The 12,337-nt window shown below is 40.7% G+C and overlaps 2 protein-coding genes across 3 annotated transcripts in view; one reads left to right on the top strand and one right to left on the bottom strand.

Moving 5' to 3' along the window:
- The first annotated feature begins 916 nt into the window (after nt 1–916).
- Nucleotides 917–7,483, top strand: CKM (creatine kinase, M-type). Its single transcript, XM_063431743.1, has 8 exons — nt 917–1,023; nt 3,039–3,251; nt 3,689–3,843; nt 4,207–4,339; nt 4,612–4,783; nt 5,447–5,570; nt 5,698–5,887; nt 6,959–7,483. The coding sequence occupies exons 2-8, from the start codon at nt 3,059–3,061 to the stop codon at nt 7,135–7,137; spliced, it is 1,146 nt and encodes a 381-aa protein (XP_063287813.1). The 5' UTR covers nt 917–1,023; nt 3,039–3,058; the 3' UTR covers nt 7,138–7,483.
- Nucleotides 7,484–9,710: 2,227 nt separating this feature from the next.
- MARK4 (microtubule affinity regulating kinase 4) overlaps nt 9,711–12,337 on the bottom strand; it is a 38,240-nt gene continuing 35,613 nt past the window's right edge. The window contains exon 17 of one of the 2 annotated variants that reach the window (XM_063431741.1): nt 9,711–11,808. In XM_063431741.1, the coding sequence (XP_063287811.1) occupies nt 11,607–11,808 (202 nt within the window). In that variant the 3' untranslated portion in view covers nt 9,711–11,606. The remainder of the gene's footprint in view (nt 11,809–12,337) is intronic. The other variant, XM_063431742.1, reaches the window with a different exon arrangement.

Raw genomic sequence — 12,337 nt, 5'->3', positions numbered from 1 at the left:
CTATATAAATAATAAAATAATCATAATAATAATAAAGCAGAACTCCCCATCTTCCAAAAGCAATGTCAAATCTCAGACTTCCCAATGCAGCTCAAAGGGAAGTCTTTGCCAGGAATATATTTTGAGATCTCTGATAGCTGGTGCTGCAGCTGCAATAAGTTGTGCCTGGCTACACCCAGCTCATCGCCTAAACACAGCCAACTTTTGGCAGGATCAGATGCCTTTGGACAACACTGTCATTTCTTCCTTCATGCATTGACTGAATGATGTTTGTTTGTTTTTTAACATTTTTATTTATATATTTATTTTTTATTACTACGTCCTTGCATATCAAGTTAAACAAAACCAAGAGAGTTTTTAGCAAAAAAATAAAATTGCAGACATTCTTGGTGTCCACATTTGGACTGTGACTGTACGCCATGAAAAAACAAACAAAACACATACACACTACTGTTTTGCAGGAAGTCAAATAGCTACACCCCAACCTTTCTGTGTAACTGTTGCCCTTTGCATCGCACACACTCTGCACATATAGAATATCTAAAAGTCCAATGTTTTGTTGGTGCTTACACATGTAAAAATAGTGGGCTAGATCCAACACACTTTGGATAAATGTTTATTTTTAGCATAGTAAGGAATAAACAAAAACAAAAAAATAAACGTTAACAAATGTCTCGGGGTAAGTGCGTTACTCGGGTATCAAGTAGAAACCCCATATCTCATGTTTGACACCCAGTAGGGAGGAGGGGTGGACTCCCAAGACATCTCTCTGCCTGTGTCTCCTGCCTCGCCCCCTCTCTCTAATTATAACCCACAAGTAAACTGAGCCCTTCTGCTCCAGATAAAGGCATCAGTTGGGATATAATGGGAGCCAATCCGAATGTGTCTAGGGTCATGATATCACTGTGACATAATTCACACCTCTGAGCAGGTGGCCAATAGGGGGATTCTCCGGGTTATATATACTGAGACTTTGGAAAAGAAAGACGGGTCACCCTGAAGTTTGCTTCGTCTCTACAGCAGGTAATTGGTCTTGCTTAAACCCCCTACCCTGCCCAAGGGAGATCTGCAGAATGCTTCACAATTCCTCGCAAGAAAAGGCATGCAGAACATTTACCCCCTCAGTCTGCAAAGGAGGATCTGCAGAGCAATTAAGATCCCTTAGACTTAATTTTTTGCAGAGCACTTTACTTTTTCTCGGGGGAGAAAACAGCAAAATATGGAAACTTATCACTTTTTTGAGCCTAGCTCAAGCTCCTGAACTGCATAACATCTTGACCTTTCCCTGCCAAAAACTGGATTTGCAGAGTACTTTAAGCATCCCCCATTTTTATATTTAACCATTGCCTGTGGACCACCACCAGGATTGCTGGGGGACATGCTGAATGCAAGAACTTCCTTACACCATACCAATTCTTGCACTGCAAACTTTCCAGTGGTCGAGTATAATGCTGTAAATGTATATCCCCATATGGGGTTCTCTGTACTTTAACGTCCATGACCATATCCCCTAACCCTGCAAATACCCAGGCCATGTAACTATTTGCATTGCTGCAGCATTGTTTTGAACCCTGTGTTATGCATAGAGTATTTAACCCTTCCTAACCAGGCACAACTCCACAGAGCAGATCTTCTTTAAGTGTTTGCACATCATAGCACTTTGAATATGTTACGTTTTCTTCAGCCCCTGCAGTCTAATTGCAGTTTGGTTTCCTGTGCACTTGTAAAATTTTAAAGGAGAGGGAAATATTTATGGAAATATGTGCATGCTGTTATTTATTATCCTGTTTCCTCCTAGCCTGACCCCTCTGCAGTTTGTCCTTGCATTCTATCCCATGTTCATCGTACTTGTATTTTCTCTTTTCCTGTCCCCTCTTTTTCAGATGACCGCCCGCCCCTTTACCCATTCACTGTCCTCTCACATTCTTACTCTTGTCATCTAAAATGCTCCCCTCTTGCTGCCCTTGTATTGCCCCCCCCCCACCCACCCTCCGCCTGTCACCTCCTTTTAGATTCCACCCACCCCTCTTTTCTAACTTATGACATGCTGCAGAGCCACCTGTCAGCTTTGGCACTGTAGAGGGATCCTGTGATCTATATATATTCAGAATCTGCTGTCGCAGCATCCACACTTTACCACTTGTCAGAGCTCCTGCCACTTGCGCACACAAACAGCTTCACATAGTGTCACTTACAAGGAATGATCCCGCACACACACCATCACTAGATGGACAGGCAAATTATCAGTGTCACATTTAGCATGCATTACACTTGGCTTCCAAAGCTCACTCGCTGTGTGTCCAGCACCTCTAGAACTTCAGGGGTCAAGAGAAAGGTTTCAAGATGCAGGGGTACCTTTTTTAGAGTTCAGTGATTTTATACAAACTCTAAACAAGTAATGATTTGTTTGTAGAACTTTTAGTACTAACATGTTCCTGCTACACACACAGCATTCTAAGTCTAGAATTTCACTCAATATTCATTGGATATCCAGATTGTCTAGCACAGAAACATCAGATAGCCACAGCAGCAACTAGATTGCTTACAATAACAGACTGGTACAAGGATAACAGAATAATTTGTAAATAACCCTGTGAGCATCAGTGAATTTAAATTTAAGATCAAAATAGTTTAACTGGCAATATTCTCTAAATCCGTTCTATTTTAATTTGGTTAGTCTGGCCTTAAATTTGAAAATCACTTTGAATTCTCCTTTTACTAAATAAATGTGTCAAACTCAACAGTTTGGTATGCCATACCCAGATATTACATGAAACATGGACCCAAATTCTCCTATCACAAAACTGGGTCACTTGATGCCTTTAGAATCAGACTTTTCACATTCACAACCTACTTGTGTTTTTCTTTTTCCACAATTTCTTTTAACCCCTTAAGGACACATGACATGTGTGACATGTCATGATTCCCTTTTATTCCAGAAGTTTGGTCCTTAAGGGGTTAAAGGGGTGGAGGGTAGAAGCCATTCTAACATTTGTTTTTGTTTTACTTGAGATTTTTGTATTTTTAATCTTCATCAGGTCCAGCCCGATCTTCCACCATGCCTTTCGGTAACACCCACAACAACTTCAAGCTGAATTATTCAGCAGAAGAGGAATTCCCTGACCTCTCCAAACATAACAACCATATGGCCAAGGCTTTGACCCTTGACATTTACAAGAAGCTCAGAGACAAGCAGACTCCAAGTGGCTTCACCCTTGATGACATCATCCAAACCGGAATCGATAACCCAGGTAATGTAATACACTAGGCAGCATGGGGAAAGACAAACCAAATGGACTTTTGTCTCAATTATCTAAAAGGGAGACGTTCCCATGCCTCCCAATGATGTCTGTTTTTGGTGGAAGGGTGGAAGGATGGTTTGGCCATTTCTGAGCTTTTGGCTATAAGTAAGACAAGGCTAGATCTGGCATGTTGCTTTGGCCTTTTAAATGAGGGCAACCTTGTTATGAAATATAGCTTCATAGAATTTGGGGATGGAATGCCTACTGGTGCTAATAAATAAAATTACATTAATAAAGTCCCTTCTCTCTCTTGCATTAGAAGTGAAGTATCAACAATGTTTCTCTAGCTTTCTTGCATTTTTGTGTGTGTCTGTTTTCATTTTTATTTTCTATTAGAGAGAAATTCACTGTAACACATTTAAAATTGTGAATTTAATATTCTGTAGGTCACCCTTTCATCATGACTGTGGGTTGCGTAGCTGGAGATGAGGAAAGCTATGAAGTATTCAAGGATCTTCTGGACCCAGTCATTGAGGACCGTCACGGAGGTTACAAACCCACCGACAAGCACAAGACTGACCTCAACTTCAGCAACCTTAAGGTAATTAGGAAGTCTAGAAGATTACCTTAGATACATCTTCATAAATGGGTTAACCACACAAGTGATGTTTTCTCTAATTTGTAGGCCAGTACATAAAAGAATGAGTGCTTCACCTCCACACTTTAAAACTTTTGCAAAAGTGCTTACTGCCATGTTAGTTTTGATTTTAAACGCCATGTCTTAATGCACATTATGGCATTTCATTGTAAAGATTGCATTATAGTCCCTGAACTAGTAACGAAGATGGCTATGTTGAGGTGGATAACTGTACTGAGATGCAATATGAAGTCAGAGGATACCCAAGTTGGCATTACAGGGTGTAATAAAATGCCTAGTAGATGACTCTCTGTATTTTGTTCCCAGGGAGGTGATGATCTGGACCCAAACTACGTCTTCAGTTCCCGTGTTAGAACTGGACGCAGCATCAAGGGATACACTCTCCCACCCCACTGCAGCCGTGGAGAGCGTCGTGCCATCGAGAAGCTGTCCATTCAAGGTAACAAAGTCCTACGATGGCTATAGAGTCAATGTGTTTCTTGTTTTGCCTTCTATCATGCCATTATCCCCCCCCCACCCCTCAAGAACTATGTGCTAATAAGACACCATCCTAGTCGAGTCATATTTTCATTTACCTTACTGGCACAAAGTCTGTGTGGTAGTAAAGTATTGGAAATAGAGTTCCCCTACATCCTCCATTTTTGTGTTTTAGGGTGTTAATCAGCCTTTCATGTGCCTCACTTTCTCCTTTTTCCTTTCTGCTTGATCCAGCCCTTAACAGCTTGACCGGAGAGTTCAAGGGCAAGTATTACCCACTTAAGGACATGTCTGATGCCGAACAGCAGCAGCTGATTGATGATCACTTCCTTTTTGACAAGCCAGTGTCCCCTCTGCTTTTGGCCTCTGGCATGGCCCGTGACTGGCCCGATGCCCGTGGTATCTGGTAAGTTCAATGAACCACAAGGTCTAGAACAAATAATTGATATGACTCATTTGAGGGCTTCTATAATTTGTCACAAATGACAAAGTATATAACCTTCTAATCACTATATCAACAACATGAAATAACATATGTTGGTATATTATCATGAGAGTATAATGTTGAAAATCTAGACTTAAAGGGACATTCTAAGCATCCTAATTTCCATTGTGTATGTTAATGTCACTGTCTCCCACAAACTGTTGCATTCAACTACAATGATTTGCAAAATAAATGTCAGGAAGAATATTTCTCTTTCTCTGTTGTTCAACTAGTATATGGCAAGCACACACAGCACTTGTCCTTTTTTCATCCTCTACAGTTCTCAGAGAGAACATGCGTGTACACTCCGTTCAGGAGAATGCTATGCACAAACCTGCTGTCTGCTTATACTATAGGTTAAAAGCAGGCTCCATAGAAAAGTATAGGCTTCCAACCTCTCTCTAATGCACAAAATGGGGAGAAAGGTTCACATCCAGCATGAAGTGTCCCTTTAAAACCTCACCATGATGCAGCGATCATCGAAACCCCTTGAGATGGTTTAATGGTTTACTGGGGCTGATTTATCTTTGCTCCTTATGGTTGAAGATTGATGGATGTTTATCAATTCTTCTTTGGCCCCTCTAGGCACAATGATGACAAATCCTTCCTGGTTTGGGTAAATGAAGAGGACCATCTGAGAGTAATTTCCATGCAGAAAGGAGGTGACATGAAGGAGGTTTTCAGACGCTTCTGTGTTGGACTCCAGAAGGTAAAAATGATTTGCACTTATTTCTTCTGTATGTCACTTCCTTCTCATGCATACAAGCTTCACCCACTTAAATATGTTTCTCTTTTCACATCCTATCATTCGTAATACATCTATTTATCTAATACAGATTGAGGAGATCTTTAAAAAAGCAGGACACCCTTTCATGTGGAATGAGCATCTGGGTTACGTCCTCACTTGCCCATCTAACCTGGGTACAGGTTTGAGAGGCGGTGTCCACGTTAAGCTTCCCAACCTCAGCAAGCACCCCAAATTTGAAGAAATCCTGACAAGGCTCCGTCTGCAGAAGAGAGGCACCGGTAGGTTTCTTTCCAGTTTTTCACAGATGTTTCTTTCACTTTTTGTGTGTGTGTGTGTGTACCTTTATTGATATTGCTATCCCTTTAAGTCAAAGTGCTATGGTGTATATTAATAAACCTGCCTCTTAAGGGTCAGTAAATCATTTGGCATAGAAGGACCTTATTTTAGAAGTATGTATTTAGTATTTTAGGTTTTTAGTCATGCAACGTTGTATATCACAAGGTAATGCCCCCCTAGTTCACTAGGTATCTATCTGATAAACGTTTCAAGACAAAACAGGTCAGGAGAGGGGTAGATGTCTACCAGGTGGGTATAAAATGTTTCTTACCATCTCTAATAGACTACATTGAATGTTAAAAGGCAATCTCAAAAATTCCACGTAGAACAATGTATTCAACAGCAGTACCACTATGGTTATCCAATGTCCCGACCATTGAAATATTATTAGATATAAGAAAAAAGGTCCAAGAATGCCAGGGAATTGAGGAGGCAAAGTTTAATGAAAGTTCTTTTTCAAGCAATTAGGTCGAAACGTTGCTGACTGTTGGGTTTCATTAAACTTTGCCTCCTCAATTCCTTTTTTCTTATATCTACTGGTAACTGGGACCTGGTGATGGATCCTGGTTTGGTAGCACCCAGATTTTTTTTTTTTTGTATTGAGTGCAGTTCTGGGTTTGGTTTTATTGAAATATTGTCTAGTTCCTAAATTATGAACGGTTATCAACATTTCTCAAAAATTGTCAAGTATGATTATATATTATGATATAAAATGCAGTCAAACCATCATCCAGGTCTTTCCATATGTGCTTGTTACACACCATTTAATCTACAAAGTGCATCAGGGCTGTCTGTGGTATGTTAGACAGGAGAACGAAGTGTGGATCTACTAGTTTTTCTGCTAGATCACTGATATTATATAAAGTGTATTCGTATTACCTAGTTACTTTTTTCCAGTTTGTCACATGTGAAATAACTTACCATGAGACAAATAATTTTGGGAAAGCCACATTGTAAAACTATTCAGATGCACATATTTTGACCTCCATCTTAATGTCTTATTCTTCCCACAGGTGGTGTTGACACAGCTGCCATTGGTGGAGTTTTTGACATTTCCAATGCTGACAGACTGGGATTCTCTGAGGTGCAGCAGGTCCAGATGGTTGTGGATGGTGTGAAACTGATGATTGAGATGGAAAAGAAGCTTGAGAAGGGACAGCCCATCGATGACCTTGTGCCCGCACAGAAGTAGAGGGCAATAGAGACTGACAAACCACCCCTGAAAATGACCAACAGACAGGGGGAGAGTGGAGACCCCATTAAATCGTTGGAGGTTAAAAATAAGGCTGTCATCACGAAGATTACATTGAGATGGGTGAAGAGACCACCACTGGGGAGCTGAAACATCTAGACTTACAGGAAGAATCCACCAGATCAGAAGGATGAAGGATACACCTATGAATATCTGCCTTGTAGGACTGAAAATTCTATAGAGAAATTGGGTTGCTTCCATGCCTACCCATTTCCTCATTATCTAATGTATTTTGTGACCCTCCTATGAATGCCTGAAGACAATAAAACCATAATGTCACCTCTGAGGAAGTATTGTCTGTCCATTGTACCAAATCTTTCACTTCTACCACACACTCCTTGTAATTTAAATATAACTTATATTTTTAATTCTAAAAGAATGTTTTGAACCTGCCATATCACACACAATATTTAAAGTCTCTAAAGTACTGGAACTAGTCCAGAAGGACCACAAATGTTGAAGATGTAGGGTTCTATCCACTTCGGTCTCAGTGGAGGTAATGATAACATTTGAATCTTTAGTGATCTCTGAGGATTTGAGAAAATTGGTAGCCTGACTCTAGGGGTGTCTAGTCTTTACCCTTTAGCTGTCCAACTACATGTATCAGAATTATGATTATTGTGCAAGCGCTGAAGGACCAAGAGTGAAAATGACATGATGAAAACAAAATATTTGAAGTAGGATACCCAAATCCATAAAAATGAGCCACCTCCAGAGTTCCACTAGTGTAGGATGGGTGAATATGGATCCCTTTATAGGAATTATTCCAAACTGCAACGATCGCCTTTTTGCACTGGAAATAATATCAAAGAAAACCCTTTCCTGTACAATGTGGCTTCTCATTGTTTCAAATCCAAAATGAGTACAAAAGGATTGAATAGGTGGATTAAAAAGAACTGTGTTTGGTATTCTCTAAGGTGCTTTGTCAACCGTCCAAAAGACTTGCCATTTTAAAAATGCAACAAAAAAAAACACAAATCTTGATATTTGAATGTAAAAGGTGGTCCACAGATGTAAAATACAATAATTGCAGTGCTAAATATACTTGGTTTGCAGCCTATAACTGCATGAACATTCAATGAAACCGTTCACAAAGTTTTAATATACTGTTTTTTTTTTTTTCATTCTAACCCACCTCCAGTGCAATGGTCAAGCATAACAGGCACACAACAGATAACCTTCTCTCCTGTGGAAAGGCTCATCAATTCTAAATGATGCACCAATTTATAAAAATCACCCCCCCCCCCTCCCCCACACACTTCATGCTATAATGCTTCAGATTTAGCTTTTATTTCCAGGCGACTGTTTAGATGAAAGGAGCAGGTTTAATGTGGGCCAAACCTCTCCACACTGAACAAAACAAACAAACACATTGTTTACAGGTTTAAGATGGGAGAGTTTAATAAATAGATTTGGGGTACATTGTAGGGGAGGGCGTTCCACTACTTGCATGTGTGCCTGGGGTAGGAGCAGTGATGGGACTAGAAATGGATTGAGAGAGCAAGTTCGGCTGTATTCCGAGTAGGTCTGTACAGGGAATGGGATATAATTCGTATAGGATGCTATGTAATGGCTGACCATAGGTGTCAGTATTTGGTATCAGAGATGGGCAACATCTGGTACTCCAGTTGTGACCTTAAACGTGTAGGATGATCAGCCGAGCTGCCTGGTTGTGCATCATGGGAGTCGTGGTCTAGAACAGCTGGTTTAGTGCTGTCATCTATCCCTGCTGAGTATATGGGAGTTGTGTCCAGTGAGTGCATAATGTGGTATTGTGCACAGAGCAGAGCTTTGCTTAGAAAGTGTGTACTCAGCAGTTATTGCTTGATACTCTGTGTAAGTTTTTGTGTCCTGCTTATTGCAGAGTGCAGCGTATGCACGTTGGTGATATTTTAAAATATGTGCTGGGGTGGGGGGGGGGGGAAATCTGTGAAGAGCAGTAATTGATGTGGTGTGTGTGTGTTGAGCAGGGATTAAACATGGATGCTGTATTGTAGACAGGCGTGTATTTCCCAGAATGCATTTCTTAGTTTGGATAGCTGTTGCAGATCTATGTATAACACGGACACAATTAGTGTAGATACAATTACTACAGGACGCCATGCAGGCATTGGTATAGGGGGCAGAATGTACAAGCAAATGTATCTAAATGGACTGAAGTTATTAGTGTATGTTGGGTTAAGGCGCATACAGGATGCTCAGTCTGCAGGGAGAGTGAAGCCGAGTTTGCTTTGTTCATTGCAGGGTATGTAGTGTGCAGAATAGGATACAACATGTGTTTATAGCAAGGAGTACATAAAAATGGGATGTATGTACAAAGTAGTGACTAGAGTTTTTTTGGGTTTTTTTTTTTTTTTTGTTAAAGCGGTGGTTATGTCAGAATGAGAATCCATGAATGTGTTCTTAAAACAGGATGGTTTGTGAACTGTAGCCTCAATGTACAGCAGTAGTGAGAGAAGCACAGCGAAGGGATTAGAGCAGCACCTAGTCTCAGTTTTAAATACAGTTTGGAGAAGTGATTAGTCAATGCTAGCAGATATCAGTGGACAATACTGTGAGTGCTTATGTGTACCGAGCAGAGATTAGCACAGGATGAAATGTTCAGTATGTATCATGTGGCCCCCCCCGCCCCAATCTTTAAAATGTATATTTTGCGTGACCCGCACATATATACAGACCCTGCCCATATGACCAGCAACCAGTGGGTGAAAGTGGGCAGTGCATGGGTAGGGGCACTGAGCGTTAAAATCGCCATTAATTTATTAAAGGGAATGGGGAGGTTAAGGGAGTGTCTGTTAGGGGAGACGGGTAATGGAAGGGGGACACGTGCACCCAAGAATATTACATGCATTAGAGCTGGGACAGTGGGAACTGTAATTTGCAGGATTCCAAGTCCCAGACCCCCGAGCTAGTCACTTACTAGCCAGAGGGCTACCGTTCGCTAATATGTTGTCTAGACAGTGTCTTTAAAAATTCTTTTTGGCGAGGGCCTTCCTCATCTACTTTTTAACATTTGTCAAATGTTAGAATTAAAGGTTTGTCTTGTTTACCTATTGTAAATATGTTAGTGCCATATAAATTTTAATGAAGGGCGGCTTAATCTAACGTTGAGTGATGTGAACATTTCAGACATTAATTATCTGTCTGGGAAAGCGAGACCAAGGTGGCAATACTTTGTATATCACTGTATTCACAAAAATAAATTAGTATTGATTTAAAGTACAGCAGAATGAAAGGCTACCCAATGAAGGGGATTAGTCATACAAGAGAATGTGTCACTACCTTCCTTGCACCTACAAATGTTTAAGAGAGTGTTTCCCATGATGCTCAGCAAGCTTCTGCGTACTGATTCCTACAATAGGTTTTAGTTTTAAATTTGTTGTCTAAACCCCTAACCCTGCAGCTCAATATGAACATTAACTACTACAAGAAAGATCATTCAAACGTGGATACAAACTGAGCTATGATAAAGAGGGCAGAACAGAATTAAAATCATACTTTTTTTTTTCTTCTTCTGAATCTAAAACTTCGAGTTAAATGCTATTTCAGATGCCAATTTAACTGGTAACAATAATTTTAAAATTCTCACCAATGAAAGCATAATTAGAGACACTGGTAATGATTATATATGGTTCTAAAATGGCTCTGATCTAGTTGTGTTTATTTGTATCTTTTACAGACTAATAAGCTTAATTGTAGAGAATATTGCTGTAGGGAAAGGTATTCTTAACAGGGGAGCTCGTTGTGACGGATTATTTATCAGCTCATAATAGGGCATTGGTTAAGATTCTAAAACTTGCAAAGGGGCTCATTAAAACAGGAAATACATTAGGGAAAGGGTTTACGTGGAATTTCAAGGCGAGACTCACTAAGGGACGGGGTTGTTAATGGGGTAGTTGTATAGGAATGGGTCTCATTAAGAGTATTTGGTAATGTAGGGGTTAATATGAGTGGGTATTTAAGAGAGAATGTTTTGAACTGTGGAAAGGGAGGAGCATGTTGCTAATTATATAACACTGATCCAGCATGTTCCCTCCCACATTAGACACATCTTGGTGTAGTGGGCAGGACCAGAAGTGCATGGGAGTTTCCATTCACCAAGGCCCCTTCCCCTGTGATGTCACAGCTCATCCTCTTAAAGTCATAGCCCTTTTAAAGTACATAAGTGGGCATGGCACATCCAAAAAGGGCATGTCTTCTGGGATAAAGCAGACTTGTCCATCCCCTTAACGCAAGAGGACCTCCAACAATGTGTTGCAGGTGAGGCAATCCAGAAAAGGGGGTGTGTCCATCTTAAAGGCACAGCATCCCAATGGCACGGTGGGCATGACTACCCAAAGAGTTGTGTCCCAGCTCTTAACAGCTACTGTATTCCAATGGATTTCCATAGAGCATTTCACTTCCCCTTCTTAAAGTCCCAGTGTCCCAACGGTGATAAGCGGGCGGAGCTTGCCTGGTAAGGGGCGTGGTCTGCCCGGTGGGGAAGGTTCGTTGGGAGCGGTGGAAGGGGCTGGCGAATTCAAGGGAGGGCGCCGGGTGGACTTCCTCACATCCCCGGGAGGTCTGAGCAGGCCGGTGTGGGCCGACGCTTTATACCAAGGTATATAGCTACTGTAGATGAAGAAAGAAATAGAGGTGAAAATTGGAATAACGAATCAAAAGTGGTTTATTCCCTACACAACAAAATCTAGCAATTTAGCTACAGCTAAAATAGGTGAATTTATCCAAATCAGCTATGTTTGACTTTAAGGGATACGCTAGGCACCAAAAAAACTCGAGGCTCGGAAGCAATTTTGGTATACAGATCATGCCCGACTGTCGCACAATTGTGGGACTGCAGGGGTAAGATCTATAGAACAAAACTGCTTTGTTAAGGGAATGCTCGAAGCACGAATTAACTTTAGTACAATGAAGCAATGTTGTATGTATCATGCCCGTCATTGCTCAATTATCTGCCATTTAGGAGTAAAATTAAAATTATTTTGTTCATGCAGCAATAGCCGCACCTCCCATGGCTCACGAAGCTAACACTAAAATAAATAAATAAAAAATCTTTTTCAATTGGATCTTACAACACAATGTGTTTACTTAACAGGACACTAGTCACCATAACATCTACAACTTAATGTAGTGGTACTGA

This window comes from Pelobates fuscus, chromosome 9 (assembly GCF_036172605.1).
Source record: "Pelobates fuscus isolate aPelFus1 chromosome 9, aPelFus1.pri, whole genome shotgun sequence".
NCBI lineage: Eukaryota > Metazoa > Chordata > Amphibia > Anura > Pelobatidae > Pelobates > Pelobates fuscus.
Note: the sequence above shows the minus strand (reverse complement) of the source record. Positions and strands in the feature narration are given on the sequence as shown.